At 45.1% G+C, this 21,809-nt stretch overlaps 1 protein-coding gene across 1 annotated transcript; it reads left to right on the forward strand.

The window, feature by feature from the left end:
• Nucleotides 1-6,295: 6,295 nt before the first annotated feature.
• PNLIPRP1 (pancreatic lipase related protein 1) lies at nucleotides 6,296-21,809 on the forward strand. The gene is made up of 12 exons (XM_055300251.1): nucleotides 6,296-6,344; nucleotides 6,930-7,084; nucleotides 7,596-7,721; nucleotides 9,581-9,715; nucleotides 10,751-10,859; nucleotides 12,928-13,047; nucleotides 13,147-13,266; nucleotides 14,721-14,839; nucleotides 15,596-15,725; nucleotides 17,678-17,786; nucleotides 18,565-18,732; nucleotides 21,746-21,809. The coding sequence occupies exons 1-12, from the start codon at nucleotides 6,296-6,298 to the stop codon at nucleotides 21,807-21,809; spliced, it is 1,404 nt and encodes a 467-aa protein (XP_055156226.1).

The raw sequence follows: 21,809 nt of genomic DNA on the forward strand, positions 1-21,809 counted from the left end.
AGCTGAGTTCATGTGCTACCAATAGACCATCTCTGATAGAAGAAAAAAAAAAAAAAAGAAGTCAAGAGTTGGCTAATGGATAAGGCAAAGTCTTATACCCACTTCCATTACAACAACACACAGGGACAAGTTCTTCCGGTACAGAGAATATTTAAAAATGTAGTTGCATTGAGTGTGTGTGAGTGTCCTGGCCATGGGGAAAACCTAGAAAACAGTTTTCTCAGGACAAAAACCTCTTTGAACTTAAAGGACTCTGAAAATCCCATTTGAATCAACCCCACTCCTCTCCCCCCCTCCCCAAATTCAGAATACTGTTCTCTTACAAGATGACAAGGTATCTGTATATTCTGAACTTGAGACTGAAGGAGAAAACAAGGACAGAGGGGATTGGCTGGACAAAAGCAGCTATTTGGCTCCATCTGGACATGTGGAAATGGCAGATGATAGCTGGCCACTTCAGCCTCTACTTTGTGACCTTCAAGGAGCCATACACAAGGGAGACAAGAGAGCTGTCTAGTAGAAATGAAGTCACAGTTTTAAAAAAGATCCATAGATTTGTGTGCATATGAATCCGGCCTAATTCGCTGAAGCTGACTGAGATATAAGTTCATGCAGTATATGTCAGTTGTCACTGTTATTTAACAAAAGCTTTCTATCTGCTGCAAGAATGAATTAATTAGTCTAAGAGACTTTCCATTTTGCCAGGGGATTAGTCCAATTTAATCCCCCAGGACATTTAATAGGAGCCAGTGCATTAGAACACAGCGTCTATTGACAGATGTGAGAGTTTCCTCACTGTCTTAGGAGAGAATATGCCCTCATCTGATGTTTTGCGCCCCAAAATGGCACCAGTGAACTCAATGAGAACTACTCTCTCCAAATCTCTGGCCTGGCTGAGCAGAGTTCCTGTACCACTTAGCCACTGCTGCAAAACACACCTGCCACCCAAGTCAATGGCTTTAAACACTAGGTATACATTAGTGCTCACGAATTTCCAGGTTAGCTGGATGTTTCTTCTGTTCTTGGCTAGATTCACTCACATGTCTTTGGTCAGAGTGAGTTGAGTCATCAGTGCTAATCTTGGCTGGGTCTCTCACAGACTTGGTGTTGGGTGGCTTTGAGCTGATCCAAGATGTTGCTGCATTCACACTTAATGACAAATCAAGTCACACATCTGGCCCAGGTAACAAGTGTCGGGAAAGAGACTCCCATTGTTAATGGGAAGAGCTGCAAGATCACCTGCGAAGAGCATGCGTACAGAAGGGAAGGAGGTGACGAACTGTGGCCATTTTCACCCTCCATCTCACCATCCCTAGCTTGTCTTTCTGGCCCTTCTGACCCCTGTGGGGTCAGATGGGTTTTCCTAGCAATGGGTCAGGCTGACCTTGTCACTAGACTGCCTTATCCTCACAGCTATTGTCAGAAGTGAGGGCACCTTTTTGGTTCATACGCTTTTGACTTTTGTGGAAAGCAGAGTGTTCCAGTAGAGTACATGTTGTCTTAAACAACTGATGCATATCTACACAGAGCTGCTTCTTCTTACCTTAAAACAACACAACTGTCCTGATCAGGTTTTCTGATCAGGCAATCAAGCCTCCATAGTCATCATTCACTCTTGATAATTCATAGAGATCATGACTGTAAGGCCTGACAAACACAAACAATACTTAAAAAAAAAAAAAAAAAAGTTGTTTTAGGGACACCTGGGCGGCTCAGCGATTGAGCGTCTGCCTTCAACTCAGGGTGTGATCGTGGGATCTGGGATCAAGTCCCACATCAAGCTCCTTGCAGGGAGCCTGCTTCTCTCTCTGCCTGTGTCTCTGCCTCTCTCTCAATGTGTCTCTCATGAATAAATTAAATCTTAAAACAAAGCAAAGCTGCCCCCATACAATACTTTTAAAGAAATCTCCCATCTATTATCACTGAGCCACTAACTGCTATTTTGTACAAAACGAGAAGAGCCAGCTGATTTATCATTGTTATTACTTCAGAACCACACACCTCTTCTGGTGGTTGCCCAGCTCACAACTTTACCTCCATGTCTGGGTGCACAGGGATGGATCCCCTTGCCCAGGAACACCCAAGAGGATACATATCCCATTGCTAATTAATTGAGGGACAGCCTTTGACCTAACCAAGCCAATTGGTAAATAAAAATTCTGGGCTGACAAGCACAGTCTGCAGCAGTACCAGGTCCAGGGCAGAGAGGATTGGAGGACAACCTGCTGAGGTCTCTAGGGTGGTTCCATTGGTGAGGGGGGTGGGGGGCTTGCCTAGGTCTCATCGTTTAACGACTTATGGATTCCATGAGAAGCCGCAATATTTTTCCAATAAATTTCTCCTCTAAAAAAAAAAAAATTTAGCTAGCCAGAATTTATTTGTGTTGCTTACCACCAAAAGAACCATGACCAGCATACCTCCAAAAGTAGACTGTTCAAATAGCTCATGGTCTCTATTTCACTACTGTTTTAAGGGTGGGGTGGGGAGATTAGCCAACATACACAGGGACTTTTGATAATGAGACCTGAGGCAGCAACCTCTATCAATATGTTAAATGTACATGTCTTTTCATCCTTAAATTCCACTTGTAGGAATTTATCCCACAGATATGCCGTCCTTCCAGATGACAAATGTCTAATAATATTCACTGAGGCATGGCTTTTAACAGTAAAAGATTGAAAACAATCAAATGTTCATCAGAAGAGGATTGATTGGGGCTCCTAGATGGCTCAGTGGGTGAGCATCTGCCTTTGGCTCAGGTCATGATCCCGGGTCCTGGGATCAAGTCCCACATCAGGGTCCCTGCAGGGAGCCTGCTTCTCCCTCTGCCTATGTCTCTAACTCTCTCTCTGTGTGTCTCTCATGAATAAATCCATAAAGCTTCTAAAAAAAAAAAAAAAGAAGAGGACTAATTAAGTAAATATCCAAGTATCAGAATATTATGCAGCTGGAAAAAAATATTGGAACAGATCTATATGCACTGACAAGGAATGATTTTCAGGACCATGGTTAATTTTTCAGAATCTGCTTGCAAAATAGTGTGTAGTATATACTAACCATTTATATTTTTGTTTATTTATCTTTATTTTTTAAATTTATTTATTTATTTGAGGGAGAGAGAAAGTGAGCATGTAAGCATGCACATGTATGAGGAGAGAGAGGGGAGGGGCAGAGGGAGAGAAAGAGAGAGAAAATCCCAGACTCCACACTGAGTAGAGAACCCAATGCAGGGTTTGATCTCACGACCCTGAGATCATGATCTGAGCTGAAACCAACAGTCTATTGCTTAACCAACTGAACCACCCAGGCACCCCAACCATTTATATTTTTTAGTAAAATATAATGTATATATACATATCTCTGGAAGGACACACAAAGAGCTAGTAAAGGAAGCACTTTATACCATATCAGATGTGTAGGAGCATGCATTACCCATTTACAAACATGAGTGAAATAAAGTTTTTTAAGAAAGAAAACTACTCTCTGAATGTCTGTGCTCCTATCTTCCAGGGTCGGGAGCCCACACTGGCTGACCAGACCCATGTGGCTGCTGCAGATTAAACCCTACCCTCCTGTCCTGCTTGGAGAATTTCTCCATCAACTCTGATCACCCTGAGGTGGTTTCAACCATTGAATCCATGGGGCAGGGTCTTTCCCTTGGGGTGAGCATGGAGCCCAAAGATGAATTGGCAGTGAGGTGAGCTTCTAGGGTTTGGGGACTGACCCTCAGGCAAATCATGGCACATCCTGTGATGACTGTTTTCCCTAAATCTAATCAAATACTTCTTACTGCTCATCTGAAGACTGACATCTCTTTCTTTCCCCTCCTTTGAACATTGTCCTATCACCCTTCCCCAGCCCTGAATTTCACTCTCAGAATAAGGATAAAATACCAATGAACTCCATTGTGTGTATATTCATCCTTTCATTAATTCATAACCACTTCAGTGCCAGGCAAGGTCCTAGAGGCTGGAGGTAGAGCAGTGGCCCAAACAGATAAGGTCTCTGTCCCTCTGTCCTCATGAAAATGCATTCCAAGGTGGGAAAAGTGATTGCAAAAAAAAAAAACAAAAAACAAAAAACCCACACACACAGATAATCAAGATAAATAATTATAACCCGTGACAAATGATCTGAAGGAAACACATAAGGTGCTAGGGGATTGGCGTCCAGGGTTGGGTAGGAGGCTGGCAGTGAAAGGGCTTCAGGGATGCTCATCAGTGGCCTCACTAAAGAGGTGACATTTAAACTAACTGTTGAGTGACAAGAAGGAGCCAGCCCAGTGAAAGTCTAGGGAGGAGAGTTTTAAGACATGGGAATAGTAAGTGCAAAGGCCCTGAGATAGGAAAGGATTTGGCATGTTTGATGAAGGTCGATGAGGCCAATGTGGAGGGTAAAGAGAAAAGGTCCAAGAGGCAGAGAGGGTCATCTGACATCTCCTACCAACCAATTTACCTATTCATCCACCATTAGAGTATCATGAATCTCTTCACTACAATGTCAAAGAAAAGCATAGACATCTTTGACTTGCCCACAGTCTGTAAATTGCTACAGCACTTTCCTAGACCACATGAGCTGATTTCCAAAGTTTAAACATCTTTTTGCTTAGGTCAACCACATGACACAAGTCTGCCGTCATGGGGGAAATTTTATTTTCTACTTCAACTTGTTCTCTGTAGGTATCTCCCTTATTCTCTGTGGTTGAGCTTCAACAACTCTGATAGACAACTTGTTCAGATTAAATGAATGTTCAGCAAATCCTTATTTCACGCTGGTCTGAATTCAAATCCCATCTCGTCACTCATTTCCTGTGTGACTTTATCAGATTTAAGCAATTTGCGTATCTCTCTGTACTTCAGTTTCCACACCCATAAAAGGGGACAAATAATGGTACCCGCTTCGTGGGGTTGTTGTAAGACGTAAATTTGGTAATAGGGGTTACAGGGTGATGGGCACTGAGGAGTGCACTTGGCAGGATGAGCACTGGGTATTATGCTAAATGTTGGCAAATTGAACTCCAATAAAAAAAATAAAAAACAAATTCGGTAATAGGTGCCAAGTGCTCTGTCTGGACCCAGTAAGCCTCAGTGGCTATTGGCTGCTATTCTTTACAACCCCAGGGAAAGTCCTCTGCATTTCAACCGGAAGGCTGTCTTCCAGAATTTTGGTTATTCAGGCATGAACTTTGACTTTGATGCATATTTAACTCAGGGAACACAGGCGGGGGGCACTGTGGGATAGAGAACCAGTGGTGTTTGCCACGTGAAGGCTTATCTGCCTGTGGTGTGAACTGGCCGGGCTGCTCACAGATGCACGGGTCAGTGGGTCATTCATGATGGCCTCACGGGGGCCTCGTCTCATAGGACAGGTGTGCGACCTTCGGAGAGTCTGGGGAAACTGCACAGACGTGACGTGATCTGATGACGTGGGCTTTTAGAGGCTCTTGAGATTAGCTATTCAAAATTCTAATAGGATGATAGAATGACTATTGTTTTAAAGCATTATGTTTTATGTTGATTCCTTATCTAGCAATTGATAACTGGAACAGGTAGTTAATGGAGGATTATGGTATAGGCTATTGTGGGGGCTGCGGAATCTGTCTCCAAAGCTCATGTGCTTGGATATTAGACTGCCAGAAAGAGAGGGAGAGAGACAGAGAGAGACAGAGACAGAGAGAGATAGACAGAGACAGAGACAGAGACAGAGAGGACAGACAGAGAGACAGTGAGAAGAGATTTTCTTGATCAGAACTTTCAGCTGTTTGGAGGGCATTTCCACCTATTCTAAGTGAGAAATACTACCCTCCATTATTGGATTTTGCTGCTGTGTTCTTACTGGAACTTGTAAACTATTTGATGATAAAATAGAAAATGGGAAAGAGGGGCCCCATTGACTCAGAATTACATGCACAGGTACATCGGTACAAAGGTAGGGATCTTTTACCTCCTTTTAATCAAGCATTCTTTCATCTTCCCAGACTGTGGGAAGATCTGACTACTATAATTAGTCTTGTTTTGTGTATTTGATCAGATTACAATATTAAGTGCACACAGCTTGTTCTATCATCACCTGCTGTTTCCTTGAAGCGGCCTCCAAATGATAAGGCTCCAGTATAAAAAAAAAAAAAAGGCCTGGGTACTTGATTGAAAGGGAGGGAAGGCCCAGAACATCCCACAGGGTAAGTCACCTCTTCTGTCCTCCCACCAGGGCTGAAGCAGATAGCCTTGAATTCCTGAGGGTCTGTGCTCATTGCTGTAATAATCGGTGAGACTGAGAATGTCTGAATTTATTGTAGATGATGAGCATCTGGACAATCGCGCTGTTTCTGCTGGGAGCAGCCAAAGGTAGGAAATGTCACACCGGCCCCTCGGGAAGGACTTAAATACAGTATCTCAGCACTGGCCAGAAAGAGCCTGACCTGTGGCAGGGCTTTCAACAGGTCCGGACAACTCTGAGGTTCCAGAGAGAGGGAGGCGGGTGCTGGCACTCTGCCCGGGGAGAGAAGGCATTTTGAGGGGGACCCACTTCAGAGTATCTCCCCTCTGGCCTGTCTTCATCTCCAGGCTCTCTAGGCTAGACTTTTCTAGGTAAAGCATTAAACACCTGCCTGAGTTAACAGATTGGCTCATCAGTGGCTATCATATTAATTAAATAAATATATCCGAATTGCTGGGAATGGGACACAGCTTCTCAGTTCTGATGGTGGCTCTGAGTGGTGGCACAGCTGGGGTCTCTATGGGAAGCAATGGGACTGGTCCCAGATCAGAAGGTGCACTGAGGGTTAAGAAGAGAGTGGGTAGGGAGAGGCAGGGTGTCTCCATTGTCTTCAGACTGTCCCCAGGCAGGGGAGTGAGGACCTGAGCAGCTGTGACCTCCCAGGGCCCAGCCTGGGGAGCTAAGCCGTGAACAGAGTCATCCTTTCTCTACAGCAAAGGAAGTTTGCTATGAACAAATCGGATGCTTTTCTGACGCGGAGCCCTGGGCCGGGACAGCAATCAGGCCTCTGAAAGTTCTCCCCTGGAGCCCCGAGAGAATCGGCACCCGCTTCCTGCTCTACACCAACAAGAACCCAAACAACTTTCAAGTGAGACCTCTGTCATTTTAGCGCCATTGTGACTGGGTGAAGGGTTGTGCCCACCCCCAGGCTAGAGGCTCCTTGTCTCTGTACCCTCCTCCTCCTCCATGCTCTGTCTCACCTTACCCTCCAGCTGCCCCCCCTGGCCTAGCCAGATCTGGACAGAGTAGGGCTTCTGTGAATGTTGGCTCAAAAGAATGAATGGTTCGCATTTGCCAAAACCTCTCACTGGTTGTGTGATTCTGAGCTTGCCATCTACCAAGAAACCTATGGAAGGTAAGATTGTGAACTGTAATCCAGCCCCAGTGGAGGTAGGAACTCCTGACTGGGCGGAGGCGGGGGTGGGATGGGGGTGGGACAGACGGGAAAAGGAGAGTCAGGGCGGGCTCCATGGAAGAGGTGGCTATTGTGCTAAGCTTTGAAAGATCATGGCATTGGGACAAACAGAGATGGGGAAGGAGAGGCTGGCCTGAGTGGCTGGGCTACAAAATAATGCGACCCTTTCCCACTTTTGTCACAGACTCTCCTTCCCTCTGATCCATCAACGATTGAGGCATCAAATTTTCAAACAGACAAGAAGACCCGGTTCATCATCCATGGCTTCATAGACAAGGGAGAAGAGAACTGGCTGCTGGATATGTGCAAGGTAGGGGCCGGCTCCCAGGCTCACAGTCTGCCCTGCTCCCTGCTCCCTGCTCCCCACTAATACCTCCATCTCCTTTCAGCAAGCACAGCAGATGAGCTTGAAAACACGAAATCCCTATCTAGGAGGTACCTTTATGCAATTAAAATGCCTCTCTTTGCAATACTAAGAATTTACTTCCACACCTCTGGACTACCTTCTAGCCTGAAGCAGTGGCATTTGCTGTGCTGGCACACGTGACCATGATCTTCTGGCTAAGTCCAGAAGCAGATCTTCTGGACAAAGATCTGCTTCCATTTTTAGGGAGGGCACTTTGTTTACCAGTAAATGAGGGATTATGTTATTTTTGTTCAAGCCTCTTCTACATCCCTGAGATGATGTGTTGCTACGACCATTTATTTGAGAAACGGAGAACTTAAGATGCACCAGGAGACCAAATGACAGAATAGAAAGTGCCAAAATTATATGTGATACAGCATCTATTGGTTAGAAGGGCAGACAATAGAGGGACACACACACACACACACACACACATGCGCACACACGTGCATAGGCACACACACATATGCAATATACCATCATCCTTCTTTTTATGTGTACACCGATGCAATCTATTTTTCTGATACCTAATAATTTACCTCATCAGCCTGCCTTTCCCACACACGTTAATAATTCCCACCTATCATGCCAACAGGGAAAGTTACAAACCCAGACAATTAAAGTCGTTCTGCAGGTGGCCTTGATTTACCAGGCTTTGAGCTCTTGCTACCTCTTCATTCCCCTTATTAAGAAATATCTTTTTTAAAGATTTTATTTATTTATTTGAGGGTGGGTGGGGCAGAGGCAGAGGCAGAGAATCCCAACCAGACTCCGCATTGAGCGTGGAGCTCCACGTGGGGCATGATCTCATGAACCTGCAATCATGACCTGAGCCAAAACCAAGAGTCGGTCGCTCAACTGACTGAGCCACTGCCACCCAGGTGCCCTTCATTAATAAATATCATAATGGATAAAACTGTAAGACAATTTACACCCCAAATTCCTCAGGTTTTTAAGAGATTCCTCAGGGTTGCTTTAAAAATAAAGGTCCTGAGAAACAACTCTTGGTCTGTGTGTGTGTGTGTGTGATCACACATATTAGTATCACATATGTGAAAAATTCTAAGCGCATTATAAATTCATTGCTCCATTTTAAACTCAAGCTGGTCATATGTCCTCCTTGGCAGAATGTCTAAGGATATATGAGTTTCTTTGACATCCTAGAAGAAGTCTTCCATTCAGGATTCTTCAATCTCTTTCAAATCAGTGCAGTTTTGTTCTTCGAATATCCACTGGGTGTATTTCCTCCTCGAAATACTGTAAATACTTGACTGTAAAAACTTAGTAAGTGCCCAGAAGCCCGGGATGAAAGCAAGGCCAGCTATTGGCAGCGTTGCCAAGAGGCTATGGCTCAAATCTGTAAGATGGCTAGGGCTCAAATCTACAAGGTCATTTAGACACTGGTCACCAGAGATGGCACTTGAGACCTTTCCTCTTCAAAATAGGGCTTTTCTGTGGATGCCCTTGATTTCCACCCCCCACCCCCATCAATATTACTGAATCTGGTCAAAGAAAACCAGAAAGTGGCCAGCTTTTAATTCATCTATAAGCTAGAGCGGGAATGGATTTGCCTTTTCTACAGCCCACACCCCGAGGACTAACTCCTAACTGACCGCAGGATTCCTAACAAAGCCTAGTGTATCTCAGGCCCAGCAAGGATGACACAAAGACAGGTAGTAACTGTTAGCAACCACTTCTGAGCCCTGCCTGGACATGGTTTTCTGTGCCCCTGTCATGACATCCTGGTGTCTCTCCAACATCAGAACATGTTCAAGGTCGAGGAGGTGAACTGCATCTGCGTGGACTGGAAGAAAGGTTCCCAAACCTCATATACACAGGCTGCCAACAACGTGCGGGTGGTGGGCGCCCAGGTGGCCCAGATGCTCAGCATGCTCTCGGTGAGTCTGCCAGCTGGGCTCCTGCTGAGGTAGGCAGAGCCCACTGATCTCTTTTGGCCAAAGATGCAGCTGGGAGTTATATAGTGAAAAAAGATATAGAAAGAATGGGTGTCTGTCCGGGTATTTGCCCTGTTGAAGGTCCTGTTGATGGAGAATTTTGTTTGTCACAATCAATTCAGCTGTTTTTATCTACCCTGGCCTTCCCTTTTGGCTAATTCTTTAAGACCTTAGTCCTTTCAGTGAAGTCACTAACTCTTCATGACTCTATTATGTACTAGATAAAGGCCCCAGCCACTTCTGTCTTCTAGTTAAAGGGTCTGTGGAAGAACTGATTGGTTCTAACTACGTCTGCACCCCTACAAGATTTAAAGCCAGTGGGGTTTGTTCTGGAGGCACTGAAGATCGATGAATGAGTACAAATGGGTGGATACCTCTGAGACTAACATGTGCAAACACTCATAGCTTCATGACATTTGTTTGTTCTCCAATATTTGGGGGAGGACACAGTGTCAGGAGCCCTGCTAAAAGGTCAAGAGGATGCATTCCAGGCCTGGGGGAGCTCACGGTGAAGACTTGCAATGACAACAGAGTGTGGTCAGGGTTCTAATGGGGGGACTACAAGGCTTAATAGGAGCACATGGGGGAGCAGCTAATCCAGGCTGGAGGGCTGGGGAGTGATTAAGGATTTCTCCCAGGGAGAGACATTTAAGTTGAGAGCTGATATCTAGGTTGCGTTGACATGAGCTGGGCAAGTGGTTGGAGAATGGATAGCAAGAGGAAGAGGAGCCCACAGCAGACCCAGAGATGAGAGATTATGATGTATCTGAGGCCTGAAAGTTCCCATAGGGTTTGGCAAGAATCTTGAAAAATGGGTGTTGAGTCAGGAAAGTTCTGAGGCCCTTGTAATGAGTTTGGGCTTGATCCCAAGAGTGATGGGAGCCATAGAAGGTGTTCAGCAGAGGCGCAACATTAGGTTTGCATGTTACAAAAATCACACCACAAAAATGTTCTGAAAATAAAATCTTCCTTCTCCAGGCAAACTACAGCTACTCACCTTCCCAAGTCCAGCTCATCGGCCACAGCCTGGGAGCCCACGTGGCTGGGGAGGCAGGGAGCAGGACTCCAGGTCTGGGCAGGATTACAGGTAAGACCCAAGGGGCAGGCTCCAGATTTTGTCCCCAGTAACCCCAGAACACGGTGCAAGCCTGCTGCCCAGCTAGAAGCTGGCCCAAAGTAGTCTGTGACCTCGGCTGTGGTGGTTAGAGCCCGCACAGGACATTTTAGGAAGACTCCAAGAGGCCCATCCTTGTGGAAGAAGGGGTGGTGCTTTAATTCTCCTTTGCTTCCCTTTGCTTCTTCCATTTTTGTCCCCATCCTTCCTCTCTAGATCCATGTTTCCTGGAAGTTTGGGTCATTCAGCAGAACGGGGCACCCAGGGAAACAGAGAGGAAGGCTAGTGTGAACATGAGCAAAGATATTTAAGAGTCCACATTGTTATTCCCTTCTCCTTTTTCTTTGAAATCAAGGGCAGGGTGGAACATGAAAATCACACATCCATTGCCTCTGCTGGTAGAGGAAACCCAGCCACCAGTCCTGCAGGTCATTCTTTTAACCCAAGCAAAGCCTTTAACGTGTAACAGCAGCAACAGAATGTATCTATATATCATCATAATAATGTAATGCTATTATCATTATTATAGTAAGCATAGATTAAGTGCCTACTTATCCCAAATACTATGCCAAATGCTTTACATTTTCTCATTTCATCCCCAGAAACAGGTTCAGGAAACTGGGTAACTGGCCCCAAATCATGGCGGAACTGAGATTCAAACCCAGTTCCGCTGTCATGTGGCTCAAGCTTCTAAGAGCTCTTACTTTTATTTTCTTTTTCTTTTTTTTAAAGATTTTATTTATTTATGACAGTCACAGAGAGAGAGAGAGAGAGAGAGAGAGAGAGAGAGAGGCAGAGACACAGGCAGAGGGAGAAGCAGGCTCCATGCACCGGGAGCCCGACGTGGGACTTGATCCCGGGTCTCCAGGATCGCTCCCTGGGCCAAAGGCAGGCGCCAAACTGCTGCACCACCCAGGGATCCCTTACTTTTATTTTTTATTTTTTTTTTAATTTTTATTTATTTATGATAGTCACAGAGAGAGAAAGAGAGAGAGGCAGAGACATAGGCAGAGGGAGAAGCAGGCTCCATGCACGGGGAGCCCGATGTGGGATTCGATCCAGGGTCTCCAGGATCGCGCCCTGGGCCAAAGGCAGGCGCCAAACCGCTGCGCCACCCAGGGATCCCTTACTTTTATTTTCAACAGACAATTATGTTCATGCCTTTTCAGCTGCTCTGGCCAGATGGCTATTGATAAATTCAGGAGCCCTGCCAAGAAGGAGGAAATAATAATCATCAATATTTTACTTAAACTCCCATGATGATATGCCAGGCACTGTGCTAAAAGCTATATTTGTAATCTCATTTAATCTTATTATAACCATATTATTACCCAGATTTTATAAATGGGGAAACCAAGGCGCACACACACCAAAAAGGTTGAGTGATTTGCCCAAGGTCAAGCAACTTGCCCAAGAAATAGCTGAATAGGGAGTTAGAGCCAGGCTGCCCAGTTTCAGAATCTGTGTTCTTAATTATGATACCATACTGCTTTGTCCCTTTTTCCTTCAAATTTGAGAAAAGGAAAAGAATGTTAAAGAAAAAAGATATGCAAATAAATGGGAGAAAATAATGTGGGGAAAAAAAATCCTTGGTCAAATTTATGTTATCTTTTCTTTAAAGGTTTTATTTACTTATTCATGAAAGGCACACAGAGAGAGAGAGAGGCAGAGACATAGGCAGAGGGAGAAGCAGGCTCCCTCTGGGGAGCCCAGTGCAGGACTTGATCCCAGGACCCTGGGATCATGACCTGAGCCAAAGGCAGACACTCAACCACTGAGCCACCCAGGTGCCCTGGTCAGACAAATTTAAATCTCTTGGCTCACCTGCCCTTCTTTATCCACGCCTCTGGAGCTCTCCTCTGAGGAGCAACATTGAAACTCTATACCCCCATATGCAATTTGCAGGGCCATGGCATTTCAGAACTTCAGAGTATAGCATCCCTTGAGTTGTGCAATGCAGAACCCGAACAACTGTACACTGTGGTCCTGCTGGTACCTATAGCCAAGTCTATTAGTCTACAGCACTGATCATCTCTTTTAGGGTTGGATCCTGTAGAAGCAAGTTTCCAGGGCACTCCTGAAGAGGTTCGACTTGATCCCACTGATGCTGACTTTGTTGATGTGATTCACACAGATGCAGCTCCCCTGATCCCATTCCTGGGTGAGCCCAATGACGCTTTAGTTGCAAACACGTGCAATAATGTTTGAACCAAAAGAGCCCTGTGTGCTGAAAAGCTCATTGCTGCTCCAAACATTTCAGGTTTTGGAACAAGCCAACAGATGGGTCACCTTGACTTCTTCCCCAATGGTGGAGAGGAAATGCCAGGATGCAAGAAGAATGCCCTGTCACAGATCGTGGACCTAGATGGCATTTGGGAAGGTAAAGCCCAAGCAGAACGGGGCGTCACTTCCCTGGGGTGAGCAGTATCTTCTGCATAAAAAACTTCAAAAATGAAAACACATCACTCTTTAAAAATAGATGATTCCCCCTTCTGGATCTTACTTCTGAAAAAAATATGCCTGCATATTATTTGTTATATCTTCAATCTACTGATTTTATACTTCCTTAAAACACAGTCGTGGGTGTCCTAGACTGTACAAGCAACAAAGAATGACAAAACTCTTGCTTAAAGCCATTACTCTGGCAACCAAATGGTAGCTACCTAATGAAGAAAAGAAATACCATACAAGTAAATATCCTGGCTCTAAGAATTTTTCTGCCAATTCTCCCTCGCGAGTCAGTGATACTGTTTAAGCTCATGTAACTGGGTTCAATTCTATAGCCAAAAAGAGAATGTTCACCAGTCATTTCCATGGCAAAGCCATTTGCACAATGAGAGTCACTACTCCTTTATGTTGGGTCAGGCTAAGAAACTATCACTGGTAGGGAAGGCTACGCAGAGACTGTGCTATTCGATGTGATTATTCTTCATTGTTGGTGGAGCACACCTAGGGAGGAGGAGCGCCTTCAGATGCAGATTCTATCTGGTCAAAAGGACAAGGGATAAGGGAACTTTTCAGCCCGATTCATCAGTTGGCACCACACAGATTTAGAACTTTGGTGGTCTGACCAAATGCAATGAGTAAGATTTTTATTGAATTGGATCAGAATGGCTCAACAAGAATGGATGCCATCAAAGCAAACATTAAGTATGCCAGTTTATGTGTTTGTCTCTTAAACAGCCCCAGGTGGGTTTACATGGATAGAGTTGCCCAAAGTCTCCATCAGTAATGGTCGCATCTAGCAGGTGTGCTATGACCTCTGTCACTTGACAGGAACTGTAGGGGCCAAAGATGGCTATCAGCAAAGTCAAGATGCCATGAAAGAGAGAGAAAAGCCATCTAAAGCCACTCGACTCTCCTTTCTATTTGCCTAAACACAGCATGAAAATGTCCTTGCCTTGGTTTTGTCATGTCTGAGAGGTCATGTCACATCTGGCTGTGTCTTCAAGGACCTCCAGCCTGGTGCCTGGGACACAGGATGGCACAAGGCTTAGAGGCATGGGCTCAAGCACCAGATAGGCTTGGCTTCAACTCCCAGTTCTGCCCCTCACTAGCTATAATCTGTACATCTGAGGCTGTAATCTGTATATCATTCTGCACTTAGGGACGGTGAGGATTACAGGGATAATGCATGTAAAGTACCCAGATCATTGCCCGGCACAGAGAAAGCTGCCTCTTTATGTTAGCTGTCATTCATTTTGGACTTACCTTATATTTACCTTACTTTAAATTTCTGAAAATATGGTCCCACTTTAGAACCTCTCGACATGGAAAGAGAGAAGTCGTTGGCCCCCCAACCACCCGTGCAGACTTCCTTGTTTCTTTCTCCAGGAACTCGGGACTTCGTGGCTTGCAATCACCTGAGAAGTTACAAGTATTACTCAGAGAGCATCCTCAACCCTGATGGATTTGCTTCCTACCCCTGTGCTTCCTACAGGGCCTTTGAATCTGTAAGCTATCCTCCTTCCTTGAGTCCCTCCGTGGGACGGTTGTCCTGCTGTGTTGGGAATTTGCAGTTTCTGACCATCTCTTACTTGTTTTGCATTGCCCTCCAGAGTTTATGATCCTGGGAAGCAGAGAGGCAGGAGGTGGCTAAAATTCTAGATAAGTCATGTGGGTGAGGAAATTGCTGGGGCACCAGAAGAATAATCATTTCAATGATCTAGAAAGGTTTCCTGCAGAAGGCAATGTTTGAATCTGGCTTAAAAAATCTAAGAGTTTAGAAGGAAGAGAAGGAGTGCACATTTCTGCTGAGGGTAGAGCAAAACTAGAGCAAGAACAGAAGAACATATGCGAGATAAATTCATACGCCAGAGAGAAGGAAAGGTGGATGCTCGGGTTCTGGATGCCAGGCTGGGGGTTCAGGCCTCTGAAATTGGCCACAGAGTATTTACACCACGGAAATTGGCAAATGCTACACTCAGGGCTTTTTGTCTCAGAGCTGGCTGTCAATCATTCAAGAGCACATTACGTGATGGGAGGTGTCATTGATCTAATGTGGGGCCCAGGCATCAGTATATCCTAACGTGATGTACCTCAGGCTTGGGGGTCCCGTCCTGGGTGAAAGTAAATTAGAAATCATCTGTCTCAATCTCCTTCCTGTTACAGGTGAGGGAACTCAGGCTGTAGGATTGCTCTCCTAGATGTGTGGGTCATAAAAAGATAGATTTACATCTTACAGCTGACTATCTCTCTTTTCTCCTTAGAACAAGTGCTTCCCCTGCCCAGATCAAGGGTGCCCACAGATGGGTCACTATGCTGATAAATTTGCTGTCAAGACAAGTGATGAGACACAGAAATACTTCCTGAACACCGGAGATTCCAGCAATTTTGCTCGTAAGTTTTACCTTGACCCTGCTCACCCATGTCAAGAAAGTTTAGCTTCTGTTAGACAAGAAGGGCTTATCTCTAACCTGAAATATTTGTGAGCACATTCTATCTTAGTGAAATGACACATCTGTCCAAATAATCCTATTGAAGACTCAACTAAGGATTTAGGAAGAGTCTGCATTTCTTCCATTGTGTGATTATAGCATGAAATGAGTAGAAGCATAAATAATGAGATAATAGCAACTTACATATCCTCTGTGGCAATTTTTACCACTGAATTTTTATCATTCCACAGTTCATTATTCTTTTTATTTTTAATATTGTGTCATGCACACCTGCTCTTTTATTCATTCATCAAACATTTATTTGGTACAGCTCTTTGCTGGGCTGAGTCCCTTAAGAAGCACAGTTCCTATTTCTCCATTCCCGCTCTCTGTCCCTCCCTGATGCCCCTGGTAGGGGTCCCTCTCTGGTGGAGAGTGGGTGGGCATAAGGAAGGGTTGATTTATTTCCAAATTTTTCTGAATCATCTAGGACATAGGATAGAGACAGGATGCAGTTGGGCCACTCTGTGCCAACCTGCCCTGTGACAATTCCCTAAGAAGTTGCACTAAAAAAGACACTGTGCTTATATAAAGATATAAATATAACATATGTCTTATCTAGGTTTTTAAGTCAGGTTTATTGAGGTACAATTTATATACAGCAAAATTCACCCTCTGTAGTGCAGAGTTCTATGAGTTTTGATAGAAGAAGAGCCATGTAACCATCTCTGCAATCAAGATGTAGAACACTTCTAACACTATACATATTTTTTTTTTAAAAAAAGACACCGGTTAATCAATCCTTCTACTGTTGTAGGGATGCATAAAATGCTGGCCCATATTTTAAAACAACAAATTAAACATTCAAAAACCACATATTCATTCCTCAACCAACACTTATTTATGAACCACCGACTATGCTAGACACTGGAACTACAGAGATGAGCAAGACACTCCAAGTGTGAAATGTACACCCCAGCAGAGAAAGCAGAAACTGAGCAAGCAGCTAGTGTGCCTGGGCTTGGTGGGTTGCTTCTGTGGCACTCTGGGACCGAGGACCTGACCCTGCCCAGACGAAGGGGCAGGGGCAATATCTCTGAGGACATGAAAGCCAAGTAGGAGTTAGACAAATGATGTGTGTGTGCGTTTATGTACATATGTATGTGGGTATGTGCATGTGTGTGTGCTTGTGTGCATGTGTTTATGTGTGTGTGTGGTTGTGGTTATATGTGTCTAGGTTGTATGCATATGTCTATATGTATGTGAGTATATGTATGTGTGAGTATGTGGTTATACGTGTGTAGGTTGTGTGCACTTGTGCTCATGGGCACAGACAGTACCCCTGGTATAGATTTGCATAACAACTGGGTCCCACTATGTTCTGGACACCACCCAGGGTACTGGGGATGCACAGATAGGAGACAGACCCTGCTCTGGTGCTTGCAGGACTGCACTCTTGAGCCACCTTTCCAAACATGGGAACAAGCCCTTGTCCCTTCTCTTTTCATCTTATCTCATAGTGTGGTGCCCCTAGAGTGGAGCTGTCCCACAGAACTTTCTGCAATGATGGAAATATCCTCTGCTGTCCAATACAGTAGCCAGTAGCCACATGTGGCAATGTAGCACTTGAAATGTGGCTGGTACAACTGAAGAATTACTTTTTGGTCTTACTTAATTTGGATTTAAATTTAAGCAGCCACATGTGGGTAGTGGTCCTTTTACTGGGCAGTGCGGATCTAGAGGGGATACTACTAGATACATACTTCTCCTTATAGCCTGGTTTGAGTTGTAGATTAACAGGTAGGATTTCTCATACTTTGATGCCTCAATGTAAGATATGGGGACAGGATTCTGAAGTTTGGGTCAACTGGTTTGTGCATGAGTCAATTGAACTCTTTTCTATCCCCTGTGCAGGCTGGAGATACGGGGTTTCTATAACATTGTCTGGGAAAACAGCTACTGGTCAGGCTAAAGTTGCTTTGTTTGGAAGTAAGGGAAATACTCATCAATTCAATGTCTTCAAGTAAGTTCCCTTTTTCAGCATCACGTCTCACTAAATGCTATACATGGCCTTCAAATCAATGTACTGAAATGCTTATCATCTCCTTAATCAATTGCTTTAAAATTATTTACTTTATGTGATAAAGTCAATTTCAGACTTCTGCTGACAATTTTTTTTCTCAATTATAAATCCACACATTTAGATTTTTCTCTTTCAATAGATCCATTTTTAAAAATGGATTTTTAGAAGAATATATCTAATATTACCCCAGGTGTCATGTTTCCTGATTAGCACAGTAACACATGCTGGTTTTGTTAAACTAAGTAGATAACTTATTACTAGACAAATAATTCCTCCCAGAAAAAAAATAATATGAAGGAATTTTTTTAAAGATTTTATTTATTCATGAGAGACCCAGAGAGAGAGGCAGAGACACAGGCAGAGGGAGAAGCAGGCTCTCTGTGGAAGTCTGTTGTGGGACTCGAACCCAGGATCCTGGGATCACCACCTGAGCCAAAGGCAGACAGATACTCAACCGCTGAGCCACCCAGGCATCCCTACAGAGGAATTATATAGTTTTCTATATGAATATTTTGAGTAGAAATTAACTTGAGTTTGAGAAAACAATATTCAAATAATAGTGTCAGGCTGCTAGCATAAAGCTGGCTTCTCTGTTTCTCCATCCTTTGAGAATTAATTTAGAAAAATGATCTCATTAATCTCAAAAAAGTGGTATGGCCTTAACTGCCATTGGAACTTGTTTCTATGCATGAGAATGTTTCTATCTCTTTATTTCAAGGGGGATTCTCAAACCAGGCTCTACTCATTCCAATGAGTTTGATGCAGAGCTTGATGTTGGAACAATTGAGAAAGTCAAGTTTCTTTGGAATAACAACGTGGTAAACCCAACCTTTCCCAAAGTGGGTGCAGCCAAGATCACCGTGCAAAAGGGAGAAGAGAAAACAGTGTATGTATATCTTTGCTGGATTGTGTCTAAGGATGTTGGTAGAGATTGGTGCTTGTATTGGAAACTCACCCCAGAAAGTTAGTCATGGCTCAGCCAGAAAAGCCAAGACAATCTATCCATCATGGGCAAACAAGCAACTGATAGACAGCATAAAGCATTTCTATTAAGTGGTCTCAGCCTTATCTGAGAAGGATACAGATGGTATCACCCTGTCTTCAAGGAAAACTAAGGAAGAAAAATGAGAAAGAGAGAAAGAAATAATTTCTGAGAGTATAAGGTTATAAGTATGAGATAGAGAGTAGCTGCCTTTTAAAGAGGGGAAGATCACAAAATTTCAGAGTAATAAAAAAAAGCAATTTTAGCAAAAGATATAAAATCTGAGATAGGACAGGAGAGAGCTGAGTTAGCTATCCTTGTAGGATCTTTAGCTTGACTTTCAGTGTCCTTTGCTGTGGCAGCTGGAGGGATGTGGGCACAGTGACCCGATGGGGGTAGAGCTAATGTCCCCAAGGCTGGGACCAGAATTGTGGTCAGCAGAACCCTCCTGGGGTGGCTTTGTGGAAAGGGATCCGGGAACACGGTCACTGATGGTCTTGGGATTTGGGAGGTTAGGTGAGGTTGCTAAACTCGGGCCTCAGAGAATGGGACTCCCCTAGGCAGGGAGGGTGGGTTGGTCAACCTCCCGGCTGCATCTCAGGTTGGATGACCCCTGTGAGGTCCTCCAACTCCCTATGAGTCGGGGAGGACAGAGGGGCTGGCCCAGCCAGGTGGTGAGCAGAATGAGGATCTCTCAGCTAGAGCAGAGCACTGAGGGAGCCAGTGGAGAGCCCTCTGCAGGCTGTGCGTGCAGCCAGGGCCTCCCTGTCCACCCCCATCAGAGGACAATGAGCCTCTAAAGTCAGTGCCCAGGGCCCCAGTCGGAATTGGACCATGGCCTGAATCCTGGGATTGTGTGGTTAAAAAGGTGTCAGAAAAAGATGGTATCATTAGAGCCTTAAAAATGCAGAGTGTTCCCAAGAGATGACTTGCTCACAGGCAGATCTGAAGAAGGACACAGATACAAGACCAAATCAGGGCATTGTAACTTCCAGGTTTTCAAAGGAAAGGCCGTGACTTTATGCATTATGCACTTTCTAAAAATGGAGCAGAATGTACTCGGGGCCACCCGTGAGGCCCTGAGTCCACCAGCTGCCATCTGAACCCTCCAGTGGCCTGAGTCCCTGAGTCCCTTCTTCCCCTGCCTGTCAACTGCAGAGGAAATCTATCTTAAGAGAAGCTAGACGTTGGACATCAGATGTTTAAGATAGAGTCAGATCAAAGTCATCATCAAACATCACAAACTAGTATGGGGAGTAAAAAAAGCTGAATTTGTCAAATTACTCAAATATTTTGCTGTTAGGAATACGGCTAGTAAGCACATTTAAAAAAAATAATCATCATCATCGGGAGGCAACAGAAAATCAAGCGCTTCTCAGATACCCTTCAAATTCTTCTAGTTGCCCCGTTAAGGTTGCAAGTCCTGCTAAGGAGCCTGCTGACTAGAATTCCTCCCCAGTGACATGACATCAAAAGATAAATGTAGTTCTCACTCTCTTCGTTTCTTTCCCACTCCCAGCATCTTCTTCCCTCTTTCCTCTTTCCTCTCTGACTTTATAAACTACCATGTCTACAAAATGGTAGGGGACGCAAAGGCAGATCCTCCTGTTGAAAAGTTAGCGTGTTAACTGTTGAGCTCAACTGGACCTAAAGCTCACGTGCAAAGGCAAAGGACAGAAAAAAGAACTCACCTGAGGCTGCCCAAGGAGTGTGGCTGGAGAGAAAGGCAGGGAGCCAGGGGGCCGGGTGAGGAGGTGGTGATGAGAGGAGGCCACGAGGATCTCCTGGGCTGAGGGATTGCCACCGCGAAGAATGTGAGCAGCGGCAATGGGCTTGATGTGTGAGGGGCAGGGGGCGCCCAGACCACAGATGGCAGGGCTCAGGGTGCAATAGGATTGGAGACAGGGTTAGGACAGCTAGGAAAGACAAATGAGATACAAAAGGGACCGTGGTGAAGACGAGGATGAAAGCCTGACAAAGCCTCAGAGATCAAAGATCGTGAGGCCTAAGAAGTTCATGGTTCTTGGAATAACAGTGATGATAGCCCCTTATATCTGCACTGGTTTTTTTTTTTTTAAATCAATTTATAAAGCTTTTTTTACATTTACCATCATGAGATGTTGCATTATTAGCATGGGATTCTCAGCAATCACAAGAGGGAACCATGCCCTCTCCTACAAATGAAGACACCGATGCTCAGAGACTCAAGTAATCCCTGGTAGGTGGGGGGTGGAGCCCAAAGAGAAAGATTCACCGACTCCAGGTGTGGAAGGCAAGGTCCAGGGAGGTGTGAAGTGTGACTCTGCCCTGGACAATGTGGACTGTGGCATGGGATAGACCTGTATTTGCACCTTCTTCCATTTACTGAGAGCCCGTTGTGCCTCAGCTTCTCCTCCTATAACGTGGGGGCTCATAGCAATACCTCCTCTCACACGTGTTGCGAGGATGAAGTCTGCACAAGTGGGTCAGTTAGCGCCAGGGCCGGGGCGAGTCAGAGCCCAATCAACTGTAGCCAGTAGAAGGTTCAATCCCGTCTCCAGAGAGGCTCAGGCCAGAGCGAGCCCTTCTGTAAACCAGTGTGCGGCGCTCAAGGAGGGCCCGCGGGTCCTTGTGGAGAAGGAGGCCAGTGAGAGGTCTTGTCACTGCCTCACGGCCCAACGGTCCTGTCAGCCTGAGGCCCCAGAGACCAGGGCTGCTCTGAGCAACAGCCGACAGGGGACCTTGTCGCAGACACCAGCCACCTACCTGTCTCACTGGAAGCGCCAAGGCAATCGGTTCTCCAGGAACAGGGTCAGGCGGCGACCCTAGTGTTTCCCTCATTCCTTGTGAATTGTAAACCAGCCATTACCGTTTCTTAACGACTCACAACTCCGCGTAAAGCTCACAACACTCACAAAGCTCTCATTTTGGTCTGCAGGCACAGCTTCTGCAGCGAAAGCACCGTGAGGGAGGATGTTCTGCTCACCCTCACGCCCTGTTAA

Source organism: Nyctereutes procyonoides, unplaced genomic scaffold, assembly GCF_905146905.1.
Source record: "Nyctereutes procyonoides isolate TBG_1078 unplaced genomic scaffold, NYPRO_anot_genome, whole genome shotgun sequence".
Lineage (NCBI taxonomy): Eukaryota > Metazoa > Chordata > Mammalia > Carnivora > Canidae > Nyctereutes > Nyctereutes procyonoides.